This window comes from Quercus suber, unplaced genomic scaffold, assembly GCF_002906115.3.
Source record: "Quercus suber isolate HL8 unplaced genomic scaffold, Cork oak 2.0 scaffold_278, whole genome shotgun sequence".
Taxonomy (NCBI): domain Eukaryota; kingdom Viridiplantae; phylum Streptophyta; class Magnoliopsida; order Fagales; family Fagaceae; genus Quercus; species Quercus suber.
Genome location: NW_027069734.1, coordinates 360,325 through 384,876, shown reverse-complemented (window position 1 = coordinate 384,876; position 24,552 = coordinate 360,325). Strand labels below are relative to the sequence as shown.

The 24,552-nt window shown below is 36.4% G+C and overlaps 2 protein-coding genes across 2 annotated transcripts; both read left to right on the top strand.

Moving 5' to 3' along the window:
- Positions 1-4,578: 4,578 nt before the first annotated feature.
- LOC112022163 (uncharacterized) lies at positions 4,579-5,511 on the top strand. The gene has a single exon (XM_024054740.1). The coding sequence runs from the start codon at positions 4,579-4,581 to the stop codon at positions 5,509-5,511; it is 933 nt and encodes a 310-aa protein (XP_023910508.1).
- Positions 5,512-5,730: 219 nt separating this feature from the next.
- Positions 5,731-6,846, top strand: LOC112022164 (uncharacterized). Its single transcript, XM_065781789.1, has one exon. The coding sequence runs from the start codon at positions 5,731-5,733 to the stop codon at positions 6,844-6,846; it is 1,116 nt and encodes a 371-aa protein (XP_065637861.1).
- Positions 6,847-24,552: the final 17,706 nt, after the last annotated feature.

The following is a 24,552-nucleotide window of genomic DNA, read 5'->3' as shown; positions in this document are numbered from 1 at the left end:
TACTTCACTGGTGAGTCATGGGTGTGACCAGCTGACCTTATCATTGACTATCTCTTTATTTCTCCTCCATGAGCATTAGATGGTTATGATAATGTTTTTTTTTTTTTTTTTTTTTTTTTTTTAATATATTTTTTTATCCCAGTGGGGTTGGCTGAGTGGTTGGACACTTGGTCTTAAAATGACTGTCTTGAATTTGACTAGGAGTTCCCTAGTTCAAATCCAGATATCAGCACTTTGAAAAAAACTTTCTGAACTAGCAATTTATCCTGTTATAGACCCACTCGTTGTGAACAGTAAAAAACCAACAAAAAAAAAAAAGATAAGTTTTTTTTTTTGCTAGGAGAGATCAAATCCAGATATCAACACTTTGAAAAAAACTTTCTGAACTAGCGATTTATCCTGTTATAGACCCACTCATCGTGAACAGTAAAAAACCAAAAAAAAAAAAGATAAGTTTTTTTTTTGCTAGGAGAGATTCTTTAACTTAAGACAAACTGCAGCTACGTGGTTCACTGCATCCAATAGAGTAAGAAAATGATAGGTGCGGAGAAAAACGGTGACGGTCATTTCCTGCAAAATATAGTGGTGATGAAAAGTCAAGCAGATTCTCAATCAGTAGTAGGTCACATGATGGAGTAAGGTAATAGAACCAATGCTTTTCGCATTATTTTTTTGTATAGGTTACATACAAAAACAGTATACATGGTGTTTTTTTATAAACTGATAACGTGATTTTAAATCACGTTTTAATAATATTTATAAAGCATTTTACCCTTTAACAAAATTTTTCTATCTCAAATTTTTGCTCACATAAATAAGAAGACTTCTCTACTTTTAAAAGAAAACAATCTAATGTTTAACTATTTGTATAAGAGTATCTACATTGGTGGAGCCATAAATTTAGTAATATGTTTTCACAAAAAACTATTTTATCTATCTTACTTTTTCAGTTTACAAAACACCAAACATCAGTAGTTTTATTTAAGTTTTTAGCACAATAAAATAATATAAACAACATAATAAAATAATATATCTACTACAATAAAATAATATATTCACTACAAAGCAGTATGAACACGTAAATAAAATAATATATTTAATATAAAGCAGTATGAATACGTAATTTAATAATACTTTTTTAACCTATGAGCTACCGTGAACCACCACGGTAGATGTGGAGCCAAATTATTTGGCTTTGGCTCCACCAAAGAAGCCATAGATTTGAATTTGATGGTGCTAAAAATAGCAATATAGTTTTTTAGCACTACCAATACTAATGCTCATAGAACATTTTCATCTTTTTCCAATGAAAACAAAGTTAAATGGCCTCACATAAGACTAAAAGTATTGTCATTTTGACCAGTTTTCAAACTATTAACAGTTTACACAATTTTTTTTACACCAAATTTTACAATTGTCAAAGCAATACTATATAGTATATATAGTATTTTTCATAATAAATTTTACAATTGTTGAACATTCAATTTTCATTTAGTTTCAAAAAAAAAAAAAAATCATTTAAGCCCACCACTTACACTATTTTATTGTCTACCAGTTATAAAATTTCTAGTGTCAACTTGTGAAAATACCAACTCTCCTATAGGTGGGTTCTACATAATCATTATTTTTATTAAAAAATGGCCTCCTTATATTCATATATAGCACTAATACCATAGCCTCCACTCTTTTCTTATTTTTTTTTAGTTTTTAATTTTTTTTAATCTTGTTTTTGCTATAATCCAAATTTTAATTGTTTAAAAGAATAGAGAAAAAAATTGTTGAAGTCAACATTATTTTTTAATAGCATTCATCAAGGTAGTGAGGATACAAAATTGCTAGTACATTGTTATACCCTTAACAATTTTACAATAATTTATTTTAAGAAATCAAATTGATTGTTTAAACTCTATTTATTTAGATTAATCTCTAAATTACATTAATATATATTTGTGTATTTAGTTTGCTATTAATAACAGTTAATCTTTTTTAGATTAATTTTGCTTTCAACATTGCCCCCTAAATTGAATTCCTAGCTCCATCACTGTCACTAGTGATATCATTTTTTAACCTAGAAATAATAGTGTGCCACGTAGATAATTGTAAATTTTTTTGTAATTCTAAATTTATTGTATAGTATTTGACATCTATAAGAGAAAATTATCGTGTATAAATAAATATTTTTCCATAATACATTATTGATTCTTAGAATTAAACTCATGAGCTTGAAGTCTCTAACATATTTAAGGTAATCACTTTTAATCTCTAATAAATTTACTTAAACTGATAGATTTTAGTACTTATATATGGAGTAATAAAATGTCATTTTTTAATTTGATCCCATCATCTAAGGGATTATAAGTAATCCTAAAGTTTAGGATTCAATAGTATATTTTACTTATTGTTTTCATTCTAAAAATATTTTTAAAAAATTAACACAATGAAATTCACCATTTCTTATTAATGATTATAATATATTTTTTTTAATAAGAGAGTAGACGATATTTAGTTTTAACCCTATCTCTATCTCCACTCTATCATTCATTCAGAATTAAAAAATCCTCATGATAGGTGATAAAGGACGTGTATAGTTATTGGGATGTTGTATATGATTATCAGAGGAATTTCTTATTATTTTATTTATGTAATTTTCGAAAAGGCTTGACTATTTCGATCTAGTGGTGAAACGACGAAATTGGCTGTCAGAAAAGAGTGTAGAAAAAAAAAAAAATTATTGGTTATTGTAGGGATATCGAGCCCGGGAGTTTGTTATCTATTTGTATATTGGGCCTGTGGCCCAAGCCGAAGACAAGAGTTTGTCTGAGGAGGAGGAATCTTTGTCAGAAGAGACTGTGTTAGAAAATAAAGAGGTTAGTTTTGGTCATAATGGCTCAATAGGATGGGCTAAGGATAAATGCCTCCTTTGCCAACCAAAGCCGAGGTCCGAAGAGGTAGTCTGTCAACCAAGGTAACATTACAGGAAGTTCTGTTAGTGCGGATAAGCATTGCAGAGACATCAGACAGGGAGGAGTCCTAAAATATCTAAAGAGAAAGCTGTTGCCTCCGCATTAAATGCACTGCAGCTAACTCTTTGGTCACATTAATGTGGAAGTGATATCTAAACAGTAGATTTCAGCCCTACAACTACTATACGAAGACTTATGGGAGGTGTTGATGGGACAAGTATCAACACCAACTATCTGGCATACATGTGGAGCAAAAAAATGAAAGGAGAAGAGAGTATAAAAGAAGGAGGGAGCAATGAAAGAGGGGGATCAAAATTAAGAGAAAAACACTGTATCATCAAGAACTGACTTTGTAATCAAACTTGAAAGAAATATATAAGAACATATCATCTCAGACTTTGTCGAGGACGATTTTCTTCAGCATAAACCTGTCTATTTACATTTTCTTGTCACCTAAATCTACTTTAGTGTTTGTCTGATTCATGAAAACCTAGTTTTCCAACCCACTCTTTACAAATTCATTATTTTGGGTTTTTTGGGTTTAAGTCCATCAATCTTTTGGGCTAGGGATCTAAATCTGGTCCTTACAATTATTTCTTGAAAATACTAGTGGTAGTGAATGTCAATCATATTCTCTTTCAATAAAATATTATATAATTTTACATCTATATGATTTGATAGGTTATGAATTTATCAAAACAAATTTATAGAGTTTGAATTTGTTATCTATCTACATTTTACCTCTCATTTATAATTAAAAATTCCACATGCGATACAGAATGTCGAACATGGCTTAGAGACATTATCTTATTCATTGCTTATTGGTATTTGTAAAAGTATTTGATGGGATTGACGAAATCAAGCATAGATGAGGAAAACTGGGCCGACGAGACAGATTTACACTGACGAGTTACCAGTTCACTGACAAGGCTTAAACACCTCATTCAATGCTGCCTATAAACGTCCTGGACGGTTACAAAACCAGTTGTACAGACCGTTGGGATAAAATTAAAAGCAACATGATGGGGCCAGAAAACGTTACTCAGAGGGGTGTTAAGAACCACCGTAATTGCCCAATGGCTAGAGGTTACAACAACATATATAAAGCCCCCATATGGCCAAGAATAAGGTATGTGCACATTGAGATAATTACTGTAAGATTTCTCTGATACACTATATTGCTCATTCTTAAATAATTTCGGATACTGACTTTGGCATCGGAGACGTTGTGGCAGGCACCACACTGGTGAGCACACTCAAGGATACATACTTGCAGGAGGCCGGAGATCATTTCTGTCTACATACATTGGCTGACGAATTCACGCTTCATCAGTTTGGCACTGTCTATGGGAAATTCGACATTTTCGTGTTCAATACAGAAAAATAGTCTCACATGGAGTCTAATCTGGATTCTACAGCCTTAGCTCAACAAGTTCAAGCCCTTGCAGCCACCGTTGAAGAACTGACCAGGCAAAATTAGGAGCTGAAACTACGGCTTCAACAAGAAGAGAATCAATCTAAAGGGAACCGAGACGACGAGGGAGATAGCCATAGAAGAAGTGACCACCAAAGGCTCGCTACTCCAACCGAGCACAACTCGGACCTTCTCCAAGAGATGAGGCGGGAGATGGACGAACTTAGAAATGCCATCAAGGAGAAAACAGATCGAAGTGTAGATCGAATGGTTAGGGCAACAGATTCACCGTTCAACCCAGCGGTCCTTGAGTGCCTAGTACCGTCAAAATTTTGGTTGCCCCAGCTTGAACCATTCGATGGGCTAAAAGACCCTCAGGATCATCTGAACACTTTTAAGACGACCCTAGGGCTCCAGCAGCCCCTAGACGAAATACTGTGTCGCTCCTTCCCCACCACCCTCAAAGGAGCTGCAAGGGAATGGTTCACAAAGCTGCCAACGTCGTCCATTGACAATTTCGAGCAGTTGAGCAATGCATTCTTGTGTCACTTCATTGGAGGACAGCATCCTAAGAGAACCGCAGATCATTTACTTACCATCAGGCAGGGAGAAAAGGAAACTCTAAGGTCATACGTGAAATGCTTTACTCGCGAAACACTGGAGGTGGACGATGCAGACGATAAGGTGCAACTGACGACCTTCAAGGTAGGGTTGAGATCCAGAGAGCTCGTTTCGTCACTCACAAAGAATCCCCCAAAAACGATGGTCGAAATGCTCCTGAACGCCGAAGACGCATTAGCGGCCATCAGGGATGGAGGGAGACCAGGGGACAAAGAAAGGAAAGATGATGATCGTAGAGGGCAAAAGCGGGAGCGCCTAAATCATTGGACCAATGACGGAGTCAGGAGGAAGGATGACAAAGGACCGCAAGCGGTAAAATTTACCCCTCTTATTATGCCAGTCGATAAAATCTTAACGCAGATTAAGGACGAGCATTACCTTAAGTGGCCGCGACCATTGCACTCATCCCTTAACGTCCGTGATAAGAATAAATACTGCCGATTTCACAAGGACCACAGCCATTACATTGAAAATTGTCGAGACCTCAAAGAACAGATTGAGGAGTTGATATAGAAAGGAAAGCTACAGAAGTTTGTCAAGAAAGGGGAATACAGTAGATTCCGAGATGGAAACAAGGGTCAGCACGAGTCCACCTCCGGGGGCAATAACCGTCAGTAGCAGCCTCCTCAAAATGTGATAGGGAAAATATAGATGATCGCAGGAGGACCCATGGCAGGTGGGTCATTCAAGTCCCTTAAGAAAGCATATCAATGACAGGTGAACAACATCCACATGACACCCCCGTTGAAACAGAGACGAACCGATCAGGACATGATTTTCAATGAAGGAGATGCTAGGGGAGTGAAACAACCTCACAATGACCCCCTGGTCATAGCACTTACAATAGAAGGATTCAACACAAAGAGGATCCTCGTGGACAATGGAAGCTCTGCTGACATCATTTACTTCCCTGCGTTCCAGCAGTTGAAACTGGATCCAAAAAGATTGCGTCCATTTGACTCCCCCCTTGTCAACTTCAGTGGAGACAGGGTAAACCCCAAGGGTATAGTGACGTTGAAGGTGACAGTGGGAACCTACCCGAAGCAGTTGACCTGTGATCTGGACTTCTTGGTGGTAGATTGTCCCTCAACCTACAATGTAATCATTGGAAGACCAGTGCTCAACAAGTGGAAATCATCCACGTCAACCTACTGCTTGAAGATAAAATTCCCAAAGGAGAATGGGGTAGGAGAAGTCAAAGGAGATCAAGTTTTAGCTTGGGAGTGTTACCAGGCCGTCGTGAGCGCAAAGGAGAACCATACATGGACGATCGAAGAAAAGGAGAAAGAAAAGATGGAGGACTTGGAGACAGTAGAATTATCCGATGAAGAACCAAATAAGACGACCAGGATAGGGACGACTCTAAGTCTTGAGATGAGAACAAAGCTGGTTCAATTTCTTAAAGAAAACTTAGACGTCTTTGCTTGGAGCCACGATGACATGCCAGGCATATCTCCAGAAGTCATCCAACACAGGTTGAATGTAGACCCGGAAAGGAAGCCCGTCAAACAAAGACGAAGAGTTTTCGCACCCGAAAGAGATCAAGCGGTTACTGACGAAGTTAACAAGCTCTTGGCCGCCGGCTTTATCCGTGAAGTATATTACCCAGATTGGCTCGCAAATATCGTCCTGGTGAAAAAAGCTAATGGAAAATGGAGAATGTGCGTAGACTTCACAGCCCTGAACAAAGCATGCCTGAAGGACAACTTCCCTCTCCCGAGAATAGACCAGTTGGTAGACTCCACAGCTGGGCACAAGCTTCTGACGTTCATGGATGCTTTCTCTGGATACAACCAGATAAAAATGGCAGAACAGGATCAGGAGAAAACAGCCTTCATCACCAGCTAAGGGCTCTATTGCTATAAGGTAATGCCTTTCGGATTGAAGAATGTAGGCGTCACTTATCAGAGATTGGTAAATAGAATGTTCAGCAAGCAGATAGGCAGGAACATGGAAGTATACGTAGACGACATGCTCATCAAGAGTAAAGAGGAACTCACCCATCTGGACGACCTCAAAGAGACATTTGCTACTCTCAAGCAATATCATATGAAGCTGAACCCCAGTAAATGTGTCTTTGGCATAGCCTCGGGGAAATTCCTGGGATTTATGGTGTCCCAGAGGGGAATCGAGGCGAATCCAGAGAAGGTACAAGCCATAATCAATATAGCCTCGCCCAAGACCGTCAAGGACGTCCAGAAGCTGACAGGAAGGATTGCAGCCCTCAATAGGTTCGTCTCTAGAGCGACGGACAAACCCTTCTTCAAGACATTGAGACAGGCTTTCGCCTGGACTGACGAGTGCGAGGCCGCATTCCAGGAACTCAAACGTTACTTAAGCAATCCACCACTTCTAAGCCCGTCAAAAGAAGGTGAGAACTTATACTTGTACCTGGCAGTGTCAGATACGGCCGTCAGTGGAGCCTTGATCCGAGAAGAAGACGGGAAGCAACTCCCCGTCTATTACATCAGCCAAGCCTTCCAGGGAGCTGAGTCCAAGTATCCTTAGATTGAGAAGATCACGTTCGTGCTGATAGTAGCTTCACGAAAACTCAGGCAGTACTTCCGAGCGCATCCCATCCTGGTAATGACGGACCAACCAATCAAGAAGTCCATGAGCAAGCCCGAGGCGGCAGGGAGAATGGTCCAGTGGGCGATTGAGCTCAATCTATTTGATATTGAATACCACCCCAGGACGGCCATAAAAGCACAAACTTTAGTAGACTTCATCGCGGAATTCACCCACCTGGATGAGGACGGCTTCACCATCGAACACAAGCAATGGACAATACAGACCGACGGCTCGTCAGCCTATAAGAGAGGAGGAGTAGGGGTAGTCATAATCACCCCCGACGGAGAAAAGCTAAAATATGGAGTTTAGTTGAAATTCCTAGCAACTAATAACGAGGCCGAATATGAAGGGATTCTGACGGGGTTAAGGCTTGGAAGAGAGTTTGGAATTAAGAACCTGGTGATCTAGAGTGATTCGAAGCTAGTAATTGGGCAAGCCAGGGGAGAATACGAAGCCAAAGAAGAAAGGATGCAGAGGTACCTCAGATTGACAAAGAATCTAGCTCAAGAGTTCGAAAAGGTAGAGTTCATGCAGATCCCCAGAAGCCAGAATGTGATGGCAGACGGAGTCTCAAAGATAGCCTCGTCAGATGAAAGAGTGGTGGAAGAAGGCCTGATGATAGAAGTTCAGAAAAACCCCAGCATTGAAGAGATTCCAACATCTGCAATCCAGAGCTCAAACAGCTGGATGACACCCATTGTATCCTTCCTTCAGGACGGGCATCTCCTACAGAACAAAGAAGAAGCCAGGAAGATCAAAAAGAGGGCAGCTAGATTCATAATCCTCAATGATGCCCTATATAAAAGAGGCTTCTCCATGCCTTACCTAAGGTGTGTCGACAAGAAAGAAGCAACGTACATCCTGAAGGAAATCCACGAAGGTGTTTACAGGGATCATGCTGGCCCCAGATCCCTGACAAGAAAAATAATTCGAACAGGCTATTTCTGGCCCACTATGCAGGTGGACGCGGTAGAGTTAGTCAAGAGATGTGACAAGTGCCAACGGTTCGGAAACGTTCAGCGACTTCCAGCAGAGAAATTGACGACGATTTCATCCCCATGGCCGTTTGCACAGTGGGGAATCGACATCGTCGGCCCGCTACTCAGGGCAAAAGTCAGGTAAAATTCTTACTAGTTGCTATTAATTATTTTACAAAATGGGTTGAAGCAGAGGCACTGGCGACCATAACCGAAGCCAGAATCCAGAGCTTTGTATGGAAGAACATCATTTGCAGGTTCGGGATTCCAAGGACGATCATATCAGACAATGGACGACAATTCGACAGCCAAGGTTTTAGGGAATTTTGCTCAGGCCTAGGCATCAAGAATCAATTCTCGTCCCCAGGTCATCCACAGGCGAATGGACAAATGGAGGTGACGAATCGAACGTTGCTCAAGATTATTAAAACGAAGCTGGACGATGCGAAGGGTGCCTGGCCAGAAGAATTGCCCAATGTATTGTGGGCCTACAGGACAACAGCGAGAACACCAACAGGAGAGACGCCCTTTAGACTCACCTACGGCACTGAAGTAGTGATCCCGGTTGAGGTGGGAATAACTAGCATCAGACGGGAGGCATTTGTTGAAGAAGTCAATGATGATCATTTGCGACTCAACCTGGACTTCCTAGACGAAGTAAGAGATAAAGCTTGTAGCAGAATGACAGAATATCAGCAAAAGATGACTAACTACTACAACAAGAGAGTGAAGCTCAGACAACTTGACATTGGTGACCTCGTCCTTCGTAAAGTAACCCCGGCTACCAGGGATTCCACTCAAGGGAAACTCGGCCCCACGTGGGAAGGACCCTACTGGGTCGTCCATTACTCCAGGAAAGGCAGCTATTATCTGGAAACCATAGACGGGCAAAGACTCCCTAGGCCGTGGAACATAGAACACTTGAAGAAATACCATCAATAAACGCAATTGTGAAATGTATTCATTATTCATTATTGGAATTAATAAATAAGTTATTTAGCTAACGTTTCTCTATAAGCAGGTGTATGCGATCACAAGGCATAAAGAGTCAAAAATGACTAAGTAGCAAGATTCCGCTCTGACGGATGTAAGCTGCTGACGATGACAAGATCCTTGAAAAAAGGTGTAAGTCATAGAGTCAAAAATGACTAAGTAGCAAGATTCTGCTCTAACGGATGTAAGCTACTGACGACGACAAGATCCTTGAAAAAAGGTGTAAGTCATAGTAAAAAATGACTAAGTAGCAAGATTCTGCTCTGACAGATGTAAGCTACTGACGATGACAAGATCCTTGAAAAAAGGTGTAAGTCATAAGAGTCTAAAATAACTAGGTAGCAAGATTCCGCTCTGACAGATGTAAGCTACTGACGATGACAAAAGGTGTAAGTCAAAAAGAGTCGAGAATGACCAAGTAACCAGATTCTGCTCTGACGGATATATGCTATTGACAATCATAAAATCCGTGAAAAAGGCTTAGTAACAGAATCATGCCGTGTCGAATATGAGCTGCTGACGTATATCATTCCAAAAAGGGTGTATCTTATAGAAACAAAAAATGCTAGTGGAAAGAAGGAGATGCAAGAGCTTCATTAAGCACATCACATGAGCAGTTAAAAGCATGCAACCTACAAACGCAGGTAAATACAAGAAGTAAGTTAAAACCAAAAGCAAACAAGCAAATTACCATTGTTTTCACAAACCCATAAACGCTGAGTTAAAACAGTGTTCCCAAAATAAAAGAAAAAGATGTTTCAAAAATAGATTTACAAAAAAGGCCACGACGGGCATTGATCAACAAACAAAATAAATATTTCTGTTAAAACATAAGTAGCAGGTTCAGGCTTCAGGAGCTGGAGGGGCGTCAACAGCAGCAACATCGTCAACCGGAACATTCTCTGGACCGTCACCAGCAGGAACCACGGATTGAGCAGCTTCATCAGCGGCCATCTCTTTGTCCACTTCTTCCAAGTCTAGGTTTTCGATATCAACTCCAGTCGGATGTTTGACCATGTACCTTTGGAGGAGCTCAAAGCCTTTAAACTACCAACTGAAGATCACTGTATTGTACTCGTCAGTGGTTTGGAAGGCCTCAACTGATCTAGCTGTGATTGTCCTCAGCGATTCCCTGGCATTTTGAAGCTGCTCGTCCTTTTCCAAGTTCAGCTGACGCTCCACTCTAAGGTCGTCACCTAGGACCTTGACCTTCTCCTTTAAAGAAGTAGTTTCGTCCATTGAGTCGATGAGGCTCTTCTTCAGCTTTGAGTTTTCACCCTCCAAAGCTTGCACCCTTGACGAAAGAGATACCAGCTTAGCCTCTTGGGTAAGATACTCAGAAGCGATATGCAAACCTTCTCCCAAAGCCTGAAAAGAAGTACCAAGTCTCGAGCTCACTAGACCTGATTTCTGACATCATCCTACCCTCTTTTACTAAATTCTCAAACCAATCAACTGATTGACACAGCAGAGGCAATAAATCAGCCACTACAACAGCCAAACTGCTACCCTCGTGAATGAAATTTTCGAGATATGGAAAGTTTCCTAACGCCCCCCCTAGTCGAGCAAAAAGAAACGAAATCGAAGGGCAGTCTAATCTAACCTTAGAACTATTGAACATAGAAAACTAGAAAACACAAAAAGTAAGGAAAATTTGGATACCCCAAGGCCAAAAGGAAGCCAAACAAAAGAAAGAAAAACAGCAAGGAAAGAAAAAATGAAAAATCAGAAAATTGCTACAATGTGTATAAGCAAAATAAAAGGAAGCAGAAGGAAGAACTTACCTTGAATAAAGAAAACTGTTGCACTGCACACCAGTCGGAGGAGAAATCGCAGAAAGAAAGGGTGAAGAAGAAGAGGGTCAGAGCAATAATTGAAGGATTTTTTGAAAAAGTAAGGGAAAAATAGGAAGAGGGGAGGTTTTAAAACCAAGGATTGGGAAGCTAAAAAACCAGCGGGAAAATCAATAAGACCCATCATATGGAGCATTAACTCTCCCAATCAAAATATGTCACGTAGGCCACAACCCAAAAGGCACCGCCGCAATGCATTTAATACGGCTCAAGAACCCAACCGCTTACAATTCCAAAGCTTTTCACCTTCCCTGGTCAACACGACATGTCATGACGACCACGAAATCCGGGGGCAACTGATGGGACTAACGAAATCCGGGGGCAACTGATGGGACTAACGAAATCAAGCATAGACGAGGAAAACTGGGCCGACGAGATAGATTTACACTGACGAGTTACCAGTTCACTGACGAGGCTTAAACACCTCATTCAATGCTGCCAATAAACGCCCTAGACGGTTACAAAACCAGTTGTATAGACCGTTGGGATAAAATTAAAAGCAACATGATGGGGCCAGAAAATGTTACTCAGAGGGGTGTTAAGAACCACCTTAATTGCCCAATGGCTAGAGGTTACAACAACATATATAAAGCCCCCACATGGCCAAGAATAAGTTACGTGCACATTGAGATAGTTACTGTAAGATTTCTCTGATACACTATATTGCTCATTCTTAAATAACTTCTGATACTGACTTTGGCATCGAAGACGTTGTGGCAGGCACCACACCGGTGATCACACTCGAGGATACATACTTGCAGGAGGCCGGAGATCATTTCTGTCTACATACATTGGCTGACGAATTCACGCTTCATCAGTATTTAATAAATATTAGTCCTTATCTAGTGGGATATTAATTAGAATTTTTGGGATTGTCGTTATTTGGAAACTTGGTCTTGAGCCTTGAAATTGATCCTTAAGTTGTAAAACTAAAATAAGGAATCTTTTAACAATAAAAAAATCAATATTTTTTTAGTGGATTCCAAATCTCTACCTTGATGATTCAAGGTGCTGTAGGGTTACTTACGCACTAATTAACCCTTCTTTCACTACCACACTATGTGTCATAGGGTTAATTTTTCACTCAAATTTTCTGCCTGTGATGGCCTTAAGTCTCTGACTTAGTCTCAGCCAACACCACACACACACTTCAATAACACTTATAACAGATTATATAGGGACGTTTAAACACACAGCACACACAATATTTATAGGAAACCCACCCCCAACCTTTATTACTTAATCTCAAGTACAAAAAAAAAAAAAAAAAAAAAAAAAAAAAAAAAAAAACCCTTTTACAAGCCTAGAGAATTACACCAAATTTTCCCAAGGCCAAATATATTTTGCTGTTGACAACCCCAACAACCTTAGGGTTAAATACACAGAATTAACTACTATGACAGTTACTGCCTAGTAACTGCCCGGGTCTTGGACAATCTGCTACTTGTGTTCTAACTTAGGACACCTTCAACTGATGCTATCTTGGTTTGCTCTCCACGTTTTCAGCCCTTACATAGCAAGTCTGATCATCAGGAAAGTTAGGAATTTCTTGGTAACTGCTTAGTAACAGCCATTGCACATGCATAACCCATGTCTCAGCAGACCATAGGGCCTCTGCCTATCCTGCAGCAGCCCACTCAACATGTTCCCACATGTTTTAGAGAGCTTGGCCCATGCTCAAGGTCTTCCATCAACACTACAACCCACATAGAATACCCACATGTAGCACACAAAGTAACTGCCATCAACCCACTAACACTTGTCCATGCATTTAACCAGCCCCACTAGCCCAATGCCTTGCACACAACATTCAATCATCACAACAGCCCAGCCCTGCCTTGCACTCAAGCCACCAAGCCCACACACAAGAAACTAGCAACTAAGCCACCAATGCTATGCATCACCACATATGGCCAGCACCACCTGCTGCTGCCTATATCATCACAACCATCTCTGCCCACCATGGTTCTCCTTTGCCATGGCCTTGGGGCATCATGTGGAGCAAGGTGCCTTCACATGCTACCCCTCATCACTGCTCATCGATCCAATTCGAGTAGGAAAACTGGGCAGGTCTCCCTTAAAGAGCCCTTAGAAGCATTACTAGTCAGGCATGAGGAGCCATGAGTGTGTTGAGAAAACATGAAGCCAAGTGATTGGCCCAACACTAACCAAGCACTCTCATTCCTCATGCCATCATCAGCAACACATAATGCTCCTAACATTATGTCAGGTTGTATCAGAGCCTTGACTAGCTAGGTCTCATGGCCAAACAACAAATTTGGCAACAACTACCTAATTAACAACTATAAAAAGGTGTAGGACATCTGGGCTAAATTGAAAGTAACGTTAAGATCCAAAATCTTGTTGGTCCAAGAATTCATGCCAATAGAAATTGTTGAAGCAATAGGAAAAATTTGTGTAAGAAATTTAGCTCACAGTGAGCCTATTTGTAGATGCATTCCTAGATACTACAGAATTCCAATTTTTGATGGCATAATGCACAAATGGGATTTCATTAATTGGATTTTTAATTTAAGATATTGTTTTAATTATTGGAAGATCCATAATGATGAAAAAGAAATACTTCAATCTAATAAGTTAGAGAGTGATGCGGTCAATTGGTAGGGCACATATAAGATTGATTGTAAAAAGAATATTTTCTAACTCGAGGAATGATCAACTTCTAGGGTTTGGTAATACCTCAATCAAGATTTAAGAGGACTTTTTAACAACAAAACGGTTGAAAAAACACAATAAAGATGATTAAACTGATGACAATAGAATCAATAATTAAGAAATTAAAGAAATTTACTTGCATTAATCAAGATAGCAAACGAGTAAAATTCTTCACTTCTTATAACCACATTTCTTTATTTTAAAATCTTTTTACTTGAATGAGAAGAGTGGCATTTACCACATTGCCACATGTAATATAGGTAATGAGAGTTTTTTCTCATGGCATTTTTAGTTTTTTTACATGTGTTTCATATTATTTCTTAAAGCTTAATTATTGTTGTACAGTACACACAGCTTGTAAAATCATGTTTATTATTGTACAATATATGCTGTCTATAAAATTGTATTTTGAGTAAAATCGTATTTTGAAAATATGATTGCAGTATGTGTATGCATATATTGTTTGATAATCATCACTCTTTTTTAAATGCAAAAGAAAATTGGGTTATTTAACCATGTGTTTGGAAACTTCTCTGCAACCTCATTACATTAATTAGTCCCCACGTGTTGGCATTTCTTTTAAGCCATATGCATGAGTTGGTTACTTCCACACCAGTTGACACGCATGGCTTGGACACTACATGTGACAACATGTCTTGCCAGATGCCATGAAATTGATCCTATATGCTCCCGAGGTTGCTCTTCTTCTACACAGATACCTAGTGCTTTTCTTCGATTTGGAGGATTCTACAAAGGGATAATTAATGGGGCTCTTGAACCTTGTCTTGAGAGATATATATTGACTTCGATCGAGATCATGGTGACCAAAATTTAACTAAAGAAAATGACAACACGCCACAGTGCATGGTCTCGATAGACTTATCAAATTGTCGAGGTCGAGGTCCATCTCTGCTTCGAGGCTATTTCGATTTTCGAGCCACAAACTCAATGTGGTTTCTTCTCACTTCATTATGAGGCCAATAATGGTCATGAGCCACATTATGAACCATGTTCAACTTAGCCTTCTTATTGGCCATATAACTTTCTTTTAAACAACACATTGTTGTGGTATCAAACAAAACAAAACCAAAATTAAAATTTACCAAAAAAAAAAAAAAAAATTCTAACATTATCCGGACTTCATAAAATATTTTTCAATACAAACAAAGATGATCTAGTGTCGAGGTAAGTATGAAAGTCAATCTTTTTTTTGATAAGATATGAAAGTCAATCTTGGCAGAGAAAGAAAAATATTTTGATTGATATTTTTATTTTTTTTTATCCTCTAATTATTATTATATATTACGTTCTTCTAGAGGATTATAGACTTCAAGATGAATTAGGTATATAAATTCAAATGAACAGGATTACATTGAAAATTTTAACATCCAGGTCCAACCACCACAACAAGATTATCGGCCAAAAAAATAATATGTTAATGAGTTCTAATCTCTACTTTCAGTCATAAGGTAAGATATCGTTTATGTGGTTGACATTGTTAAACCAATGTTGAAGGAAATATATAGGAAAGGTTGAAGAATATCATGCCTCACTTTTCCAACAAGTTCAAGAAAATATCCGAGAAAAAACAACCAAATTCTTGAGGGAGTTGATGTTAGATTCTATGAAAATATAAAAGAGAGTATAGAGAAAAGAGAGAAGATGCAAGGATGACGTGGTGCGGCAGGCTCAACTGCCTATGATTACCAAGGAAGCCCTTAACAATTTCATAATCATTATAATCTCAATTCATTAGTTACAATGAACTAGTAAAGTTTATATAGATATTAAGAGTTAAGGTTAGATATAATACATGAACTAGTCTACAATAAAATTCGGCCCCTTAGGCCTAGCTATACACATAATTGACATAAACCTAACACCTCTAACAAATTTTTCTAACAAATTTGTATTAACGACTTTCGTTTCATCAGCTATGATCAGTACCTATATAAGAAATTTTAGTCTATCCCATACAAGTTCGATGGCTGATGTTTTCTACGTATTCTTGACTCTTTGAATTTAAACTCTCAATTATCAGTTTGCAAAATGATAGGGTTTTTTTTTTTTTTTTTTTAATAAAAATTTTTTGTAATAGTTGATTCATTTTAATGGAAATCTCATCTTTATGGTTTTAAATTTTTTGTTTTAATTTTAAAAAGCGTCTTGACTTGTTTCTTATATCATTAGATCAATGTAACCATGGATAATATATGACAAGGCAAAGGTATATGATTTCGTAGGAGAAAGGGAACCATGATTTATTTAGTTAATCATCATTCATCAGTAATGACAACAAAAGGTTTTTGATTACTTAGAAGAAAGAAACCATGATTTATCTAGTTAACGACAAAGCCCCCCAAAAAAGAGAGAAAGAAAAAGAGAAAAAGAACAAGTGTTTGATGGATTGCATGTCGAGTGGGTGGTGGGGTTGTGAATTCTGATTTTTCAAAATCATGTGTTGGGCACAAACACAAGCACAAGCACAGGCCAATTGTGGTTTTAAAACAATGCACTACAGCAACACATGATTTAGACACCATCTATATCGCTTGTGATTTGAAAGAAATTGGACATGATCAAAATTTGATTTCTTTTTGGGGGTTGAAAGAAAATATTGGTTGGAATTTTTGTAAACCATCCAAAACCTTGTATGGCTAATATTCTTCAATCTTCAAGACAAAGATAACCAGCCTCTCCTTTTCGTAAATGTTTTTGAAAATTCTTTCAGAAAGCAACTTGTGCAGCAATTGTTGATGAATCTTCTAAGCCCATCACACATTCACACTTAATATATAATTCCATCCTTTTCATTCTCTATTTGATCATTCAGATCACTTGGATAGCCCCGAACCCCATATATATATATTCGATTCTCTATATATCTTTCAAGCTATGTCTGCCTTGGATATGGACCGTAGGAGTGTTGAAACTTGAAAGTGCCCTAATGGGATATGATCCTCTCCTTTTCAAATAAATTCGTTTCGAGTCAAATTAAATATTATAAATTTAAAAGTTTTTAAATGACGCGGCATTAATATACACAGTTAGAACCTAAAAGAAAAAAAAAATCTTATCGACGTTCATTTCACTTGAAATGTAGTACATCAGTTCAAGATTTTATTCAAGTGGAACTCCACCAAAAGGAGCTTAGCCTTTAGGTGGTCCTAGTACTCTTGACTCTTGAGTATGCATAGAATGCAATTGCAAAGCAAAGGCAACTTTCGCGTGCCATATTATTGAGCCAATATGAACCACTTATTACTTTTGAGGCTGATTTCTCTTACTTAGTACTGGTACAGAATATTTTGGTCAGGAATATGGACCCTGAGTGCAACTTTTGGTAGGCTAATGCTTTTGATGGGTTGGCCTATCTAACACCATTCTTCTTGGTAGCGTTTGTTTTTGCATTCTTAAAAGGAAAAAGAATGGACAGAAACAAAAAAAAAAAAAAAAAAATCGTACCAATTAATATTGCTGATATATATCAATCAATTGTATAAAGTATACCTTTCAAAAAAAAAAAATTGTATAAAGTATAAACCAAACCTAACAGAAATATAGCTTTTAGGTACATTGATGATCAGTTCGTGAAAATATCACAATAATTAAGCACTAACATAAGACAACTAATTAAATAAATAACTTTTTCAAATTTAAAAAATAAAAATAAAAATCGTGCCAATATATATTTTAAATCAATTTAGGTGCACCGTGCATGTGCATTGACCAGTCTAATGTGATATTTTTACATATACTAAGGTAGGTGAAAACGCATTTTTATTTTTTAGTCCTTTATCTATATGACTATATGTCGTATTCTAAGTTTGGATCTTAATTATTAATTGTATCGTATTATAATCATTGATTATCCAAAAAATGAAATAAAAGTATTGCTTAATGGTTGGTACTTTGAAAACAGCTGTTCAATGTAACACTTATCTCATATATGATATATCTGTAAATTAGTGATGAGGCAGATTTTTGGCCTCATACGACTTAGCATTTGCCGATGTAACATAAGATGACACCACTAATAACTCAAAGAGACCCCTGTGTGTGAGATTTTTTGTTTTCTATTGCTTAAAGTTTTTACCTACGGGACCACGCTCGGCCATTTGAAGTTTGAACCCGCACTATTTCCATTGTGGAAAAAAGCAAAAATAAAGATTGTCAAACTAAACGGTTTTGTTGGAGCATGCCGGTAGGCTTGGTACTGATCTTATCAACCAAAAAAAGAAAAAAAAGAAAAAAGAAAAAAACTTGGTGGTGACTAGTGAGTTGTGACTAGTGACCATGTGTGTGTCATATAAAAATAATATAATTCTTCCTTTCAATGATTTCATGAGCCCTATAATTGCGACCCAGCGTACCAGGCCAATATTCAGCCAAAAAAAAAAAAAGTACCAGGCCAACGATAAGGACAAGTGGCGGTATAAAATAATATCAGCAATATTATTGCGTCTGCATAATGATTAATGACGGACGGTCAGAGATCTGGAGATATAAAATAACTATCATGATTAGATTTTTTATTCTTTCTTAAAAAAAAATGTTTAGATTTTTATTTTTTAATAGAAAATAATATTGTTTTAGAATACCGTGAGAACGAATAAAAATGAATAATTTTATTAAAAAAATATAATTCTACCCGGCATTTTATTAGGAAAAAAAAGTAGTTTTATTTAGTTATTTCTTTATTGTAAGTATTACAGGAGAGAGAGAAATATGAAATGAGTAAAAGGAGACAAATAATAAGAAAGATGTATTACATGAATTTTGTTAAGTATAAAGTGAGTTTAAGTAATATTTAAATAAATAAATAAACAAATTTCCCATTGCCTTTATCTTCTTTGAGCAGTGGTGTAAAATGAGTAAAGTGAGACAAATAATAAGAAAAATGTATTACACGAATTTTGTAAAATATAATGTGAGCTTAAGTAATATTTTAAAAACTTCATTTCTCCATTTCCTTTATCCTCTTTGAGCAGAGGGGTGAAATGAATAAAGTGAGACATATAATAAGAAAAAACCTTATTTTTCTATTACCTTTATTGTCTTTAGGCGGTGAGGGAAAATGAGTACAGTGAGACAAATAATAACTAATAAGTAGCATGTATTACATGAATTTTGTAAAATATAATGCGAGCTTAATTAATATTTTAAAAAACCTCGTTTTTCCATTGCATTTATCCTCTTTAGGCGGTGGGGTGAAATGAATAAAGCGAGACAAAAAAAAAAAGAAAAAAAGAAGAAGTATTATGCGAATTTTGTAAAATATAATGTGAGCTTAGGTAATATTTTTAAAAAACCTCATTTTCTCATTGACGTTATCCTCAATGGGCAGCGGGGTGAAATAATTAAGTAAAGTGAGATAAATAATAAGAAAATTTTATTATACGAATTTTGTAAAATATTATGTGAGTTTAAGTAATATTTTAAAAACCTCATTTTCCCATTATCTTTATCCTCTTTAGGAGGTGGGGTGAAATGAGTAAAGTGGGACAAATATAAGAAAAATGTATTACACGAATTTTGTAAAATATAAAACCTCATTTTTCTATTGCCTTTGTCCTCTGGGCTGTGGATGCTCTCCTTAATAAAATTACACTATTTAAATATGGGTTTATATATATATATATATATATAAACCCATATTTTAATGATACAAAAACTAGAATACTCTTTCTAAGGTTGATTTGAGACCGACCCTCAATAAATTGCATACACTACCTTTTCCAATTGGTAACAATGAAATTAAGAAAAGAACAATCATGAATAATCACAAGAAGAAGAAAAAACAATCATGAGGTAATTAAAATTTAAAAGTCAAGTTGCTGTTCACGTGCCGATTGATGCGCCCCCAAATTGTGACATACCTTGTTGGTGCATGCGGAAGAATTAATCAAAAGATAACGAAAGAAAAATAGGAATGAATGGTTCAAGAGACTTCAGGCCAGGGTGCTCCAAGTTCAAATTTTTTCCAGATAAAAAAATTCGCCACCAATGCGGCAAAATTAGTCATTTGTGTCAATTACAAATCACCACAAAACAAGGCACTTAGCAATAGCATCCCTACCAAAAATGTCATTGTTACTTACCAGGACCAAAAAGAAGAAGGAAAAGACATAAGTGTTTTCAATTTCGTATTTTCAGAAATTGTTTTTATTCTCATGATTCTCATCAGTTTGTTGTCATTGTTATCTTTATTATCATTTAACAATCACGAGGTCATTAAAATTTAAAAGTCAAGTTGCTGTTCACGTGCCGATTGATGCACCCCCAAATTGTGACATACCTTGTTGGTGCATGCGGAAGAATTAATCAAAAGATAACGAAAGAAAAATAGGAATGAATGGTTCAAGAGACTTCAGGCCAGGGTGCTCCAAGTTCAAATTTTTTTCCAGCTAAAAATATTCGCCACCAATGTGGCAAAATTAGTCATTTGTGTCAATTACAAATCACCACAAAACAAGGTACTTAGCATCCCTACAAAAAATGTCATTGTTACTTACCAGGACCAAAAAAGAAGAAGGAAAAGACATAAGTGTTTTCAATTTCGTATTTTCAGAAATTTTTTTATTCTCATGATTCTCATCAATTTGTTGTCATTGTTATCTTTATTATCATTTAACAATCACAAGGTCATTAAAATTTAAAAGTCAAGTTGCTGTTCACGTGCCGATTGATGCGCCCCCAAATTGTGACATACCTTGTTGGTGCATGCGGAAGAATTAATCAAAAGATAACGAAAGAAAAATAGGAATGAATGGTTCAAGAGACTTCAGGCCAGGGTGCTCCAAGTTCAAATTTTTTCCAGCTAAAAATATTCGCCACCAATGTGGCAAAATTAGTCATTTGTGTCAATTACAAATCACCACAAAACAAGGTACTTAGCATCCCTACCAAAAATGTCATTGTTACTTACCAGGACCAAAAAAGAAGAAGAAAAAGACACAAGTGTTTTCAATTTCGTATTTTCAGAAATTGCTTTTATTCTCATGATTCTCATCAGTTTGTTGTCATTGTTATCTTTATTATCATTTAACCATTTATTCTATGCATTGGTCCAACTGTTGATATTTTATATATATTGTAAGTGTCGGTCAAAATGGGCAAATGCCCCTTTCTCACAAAAAATTTAGCAAAATATTCGCCACCAATGTGGCAAAATTAGTCCTTTGTGTCAATTGCAAATCACCACAAAACAAGGTACTTAGCATCCCTACCAAAAATGTGATTGATACTTACCAGGACCAAAAAAATAGAAGGAAAAGACATAAGTGTTTTCAATTCGTATTTTCAGAAATTGTTTTTATTTTCATGATTCTCATCAGTTTGCTTTTATTATTATCATTATTATCATTTAACCATTTATTCTATGCATTGGTCCAACTGTTGATATTTTATATATATATATATATATACATACACTCACATTGTAAGTGTCGGCCAAAATGGGCAAATGCCCTTTTCACACAAAAAATCCAGTAAAATGTCTCATGTCTGAAACTAAATAAGGAAATGCCCCTATTTTGAAACTCGATTTTCTAAAAATCAAGTTCCAAATGTAAAACTCGATTTTTGGAATATCAAGTTATAGCTAAAAATCAAGTTCCAAATGTAAAACTCGAATTTTGGAATATCAAGTTATAGCGAACGTGGACTTAGGAATTTTTTTTTTTTTTTTTGGGAACTCGAGTTCATGGAGTTCCATGAACTCAAGTACCATGTGAATTATTCAAGTTCCACTTGAATTTTTTCAAGTAACTCGAGTTCCATGAGCTTGAGTACTTCATATGGTACTCGAGTTCATGGAACTCGAGTTCCAAATTTTTTTTTTTAATTTTTTAGTTTGCTATAACTTAATTGTCCAAAAATCGAGTTTAAAATTGAAACTCAATTTTTAGAAAATTGAGTTTCAAAACAGGGGCATTTCCCTAATTAGTTTGAAAAATATGGCATTTTGCTGGATTTTTTGTGTGAAAGGGGCATTTGCCCATTTTGACCTGTAAGTGTCACCTACTTGTGATGAAAAAAATATCTTGTTACTAGATGGTTAGGTGGTCAAAGAGTTATAGACATCCATGTTAACAAATAAAGAAATAAATAAAACTCATGTCTAAAAATTATATAAAACAACCAAAAAAAAATGTTTATTTTTAGAGAGCAATTCTAAGACTACAACTTATTTCATACATTTTGTTACAACTATTTTATGTGGCAGATTATAATTAATTGTCTGTCACTTTTACATAAACTTACAATTTTTTTTAACCACACATCACTGGTAGTCACTAGTCACACAATAAATTTATGGTCCTAAAAATTTTCTTTTTAATATTTATCTAATATTCAATGTCAGATAGGGGCTCAAGTGGTAATCAAGTATGGCATCTTTCATTCTTTTGTGGAGTCTCAAAACCCATATCTTCATTCTCTACCTAAGTAATTATAATTCCACACAAAAAGTTACAATTTTGTTACAACTTTCACATGAATTCACAACTCACAATCTACTATGTATTCAGCTGTGTTTTATGTGATCTAGAACTTTAGCCCCTACCCTATAGATATAGTATCTACCTATCAAAAAAAAAAAAAAGATCAGTGACACGGATGGTTCAAATCATCCGCTATCCTATTTCTCTTGAATCTCTTCTCTCTCTTTTGGTTTTGGGTCGTTATCCGCTACCCTCTTTACTGAGGCCATCATTCAGCCAATCTTTGAGGTACAAGTCACAAGTGTATACTGATGGGCCCATACAGAGACCCAATAACTGCTTTGGGTTTTTTGGAGTAATGGGCTAATTTTTTTAATTGAACCCAAGCACAGTCCCTTGATTGATCGACCATAAATTTTGAGCTATTTGTCCCCCCCACCACCCCCCCAAAAAAAAAAAAAAAAAAAACCTAGTTTCCTCCTAGCTCTACAGCCCACAGATCACAAGTAGTCTAGCACTAATTAATTCGGCTGGACTTGTTATCTTTGCTCATGATGGGTCAACGACTGAATAGATTGTTATTCCACTAATCCACTTTTCTTCTTTTATAGGTTGCCTAAATTGAAATCAAAATAACCTGAAACTTTTAGCTTAATTTTTGGACAGCTTTAATTTTTAGATTATTTGATTTGAAAAATTAAATTGCGCAGAAACTATTTTTACCCAAAAATAAATTAGAAAGCTGTAAATATATTATCTTAAAAATTAAATGAGGTTATTAACTTAAATAAATGGTCTTTCTCTCAAGATCAAGAAAATTCTTTTTTTTTTTTTTTGAGAAACAAGATCAAGAAAATCTAGACCTAGAAGCTCCTCTAACAATGAAGGTATAAGAGCTTAATTATAGCAGGTATGTGGCTTATGAACTAAATATCGGTGATACCATTCCATTCTTCTCCTTCATGAAGTAAGATAAATTTTTATTTTTTATTATACAAGATGAAATTTTTATTTCTAGCATAATCTAAGTGTATACATGTGTAAAGCTCCCTCATGGAGACTTGAACCCCGACCTTTACCCTCCATACCCCATAAACACTTATACTTGTGGAGTAACCATCGCACCAAAGGTGCATGGTGATAAGCTAAATTTAACTTTAAATGTATTATACATTGAGTCATGGACAATAAATTTTATTAATTAAGCTAAATATTACCTTAACTAAAACAGATAGTGCACATAGAAACCCCCCCCCCTCCCCCAAAAAAAAGAAAAAAAAAAAAAAGTAGATTTGCAAGATATCTAAGGAAGAAAGATAATTATATAATTTATATGACCTTACAAAAGTGACAAGACCTTTAACAAATTATCGATTGTAAAAGGTAATAAAGGGGTTAATCAGTTAATGCCATAAAAAAGTATAATTTGCCTCGATTAATTACTTTTGGATTTGGATATCTCATTCAGAGTTTTTGAGATGCCATTCAAACTATGAAACTATGCACATATTTTCCCCAAAAAAAAAAAAACTATGCATATAAAAGAAGTAAATAATTGTGCTTCTCTTGTATCTTTTTGTTCTGTTTGTTTCCCTGCAATTTCCGACCAAAACCAAGCGGTCCAAGTCCCATTACATTGAATCTTTCACACAAGTTGCCCCAAAAAAAAAAAAAAAAAAAGCAACTAGGCTCAAACACAAACTCCGAGTCCAACTTGAACACTAACAAACAAAGCCCAATTGGTGTACCTCCCAAACAACCAGTCAAATCTCTTTAAAAAAAATATCTCCGAAAAATCCACAAATAACGTAGTCAGCGTCGCCAGCTGAAACTCTTTATAAACTGAAACCCCAGGAAAGTCTCACTACGCGGCAAAAAAAAAAAATCATAAAATCCCTATCGTTTCATATATAATCACAGTGTCGTTTCGTCCACGTCAGCATTTTAAGAAAAAAAAAAAAAAAAAAACCGTGTGCTCCTCACCCCCTGATTCCAAATCAAACTCTTCCACCGCCTCTTTCTCTGTGTATATATATATAT

Excerpts from the sequence above, each read along its gene's own strand:
- LOC112022163 (XM_024054740.1), top strand. The coding sequence starts at position 4,579 with ATGAGGCGGGAGATGGACGAACTTAGAAATGCCATCAAGGAGAAAACA.
- LOC112022164 (XM_065781789.1), top strand. The coding sequence starts at position 5,731 with ATGACACCCCCGTTGAAACAGAGACGAACCGATCAGGACATGATTTTC.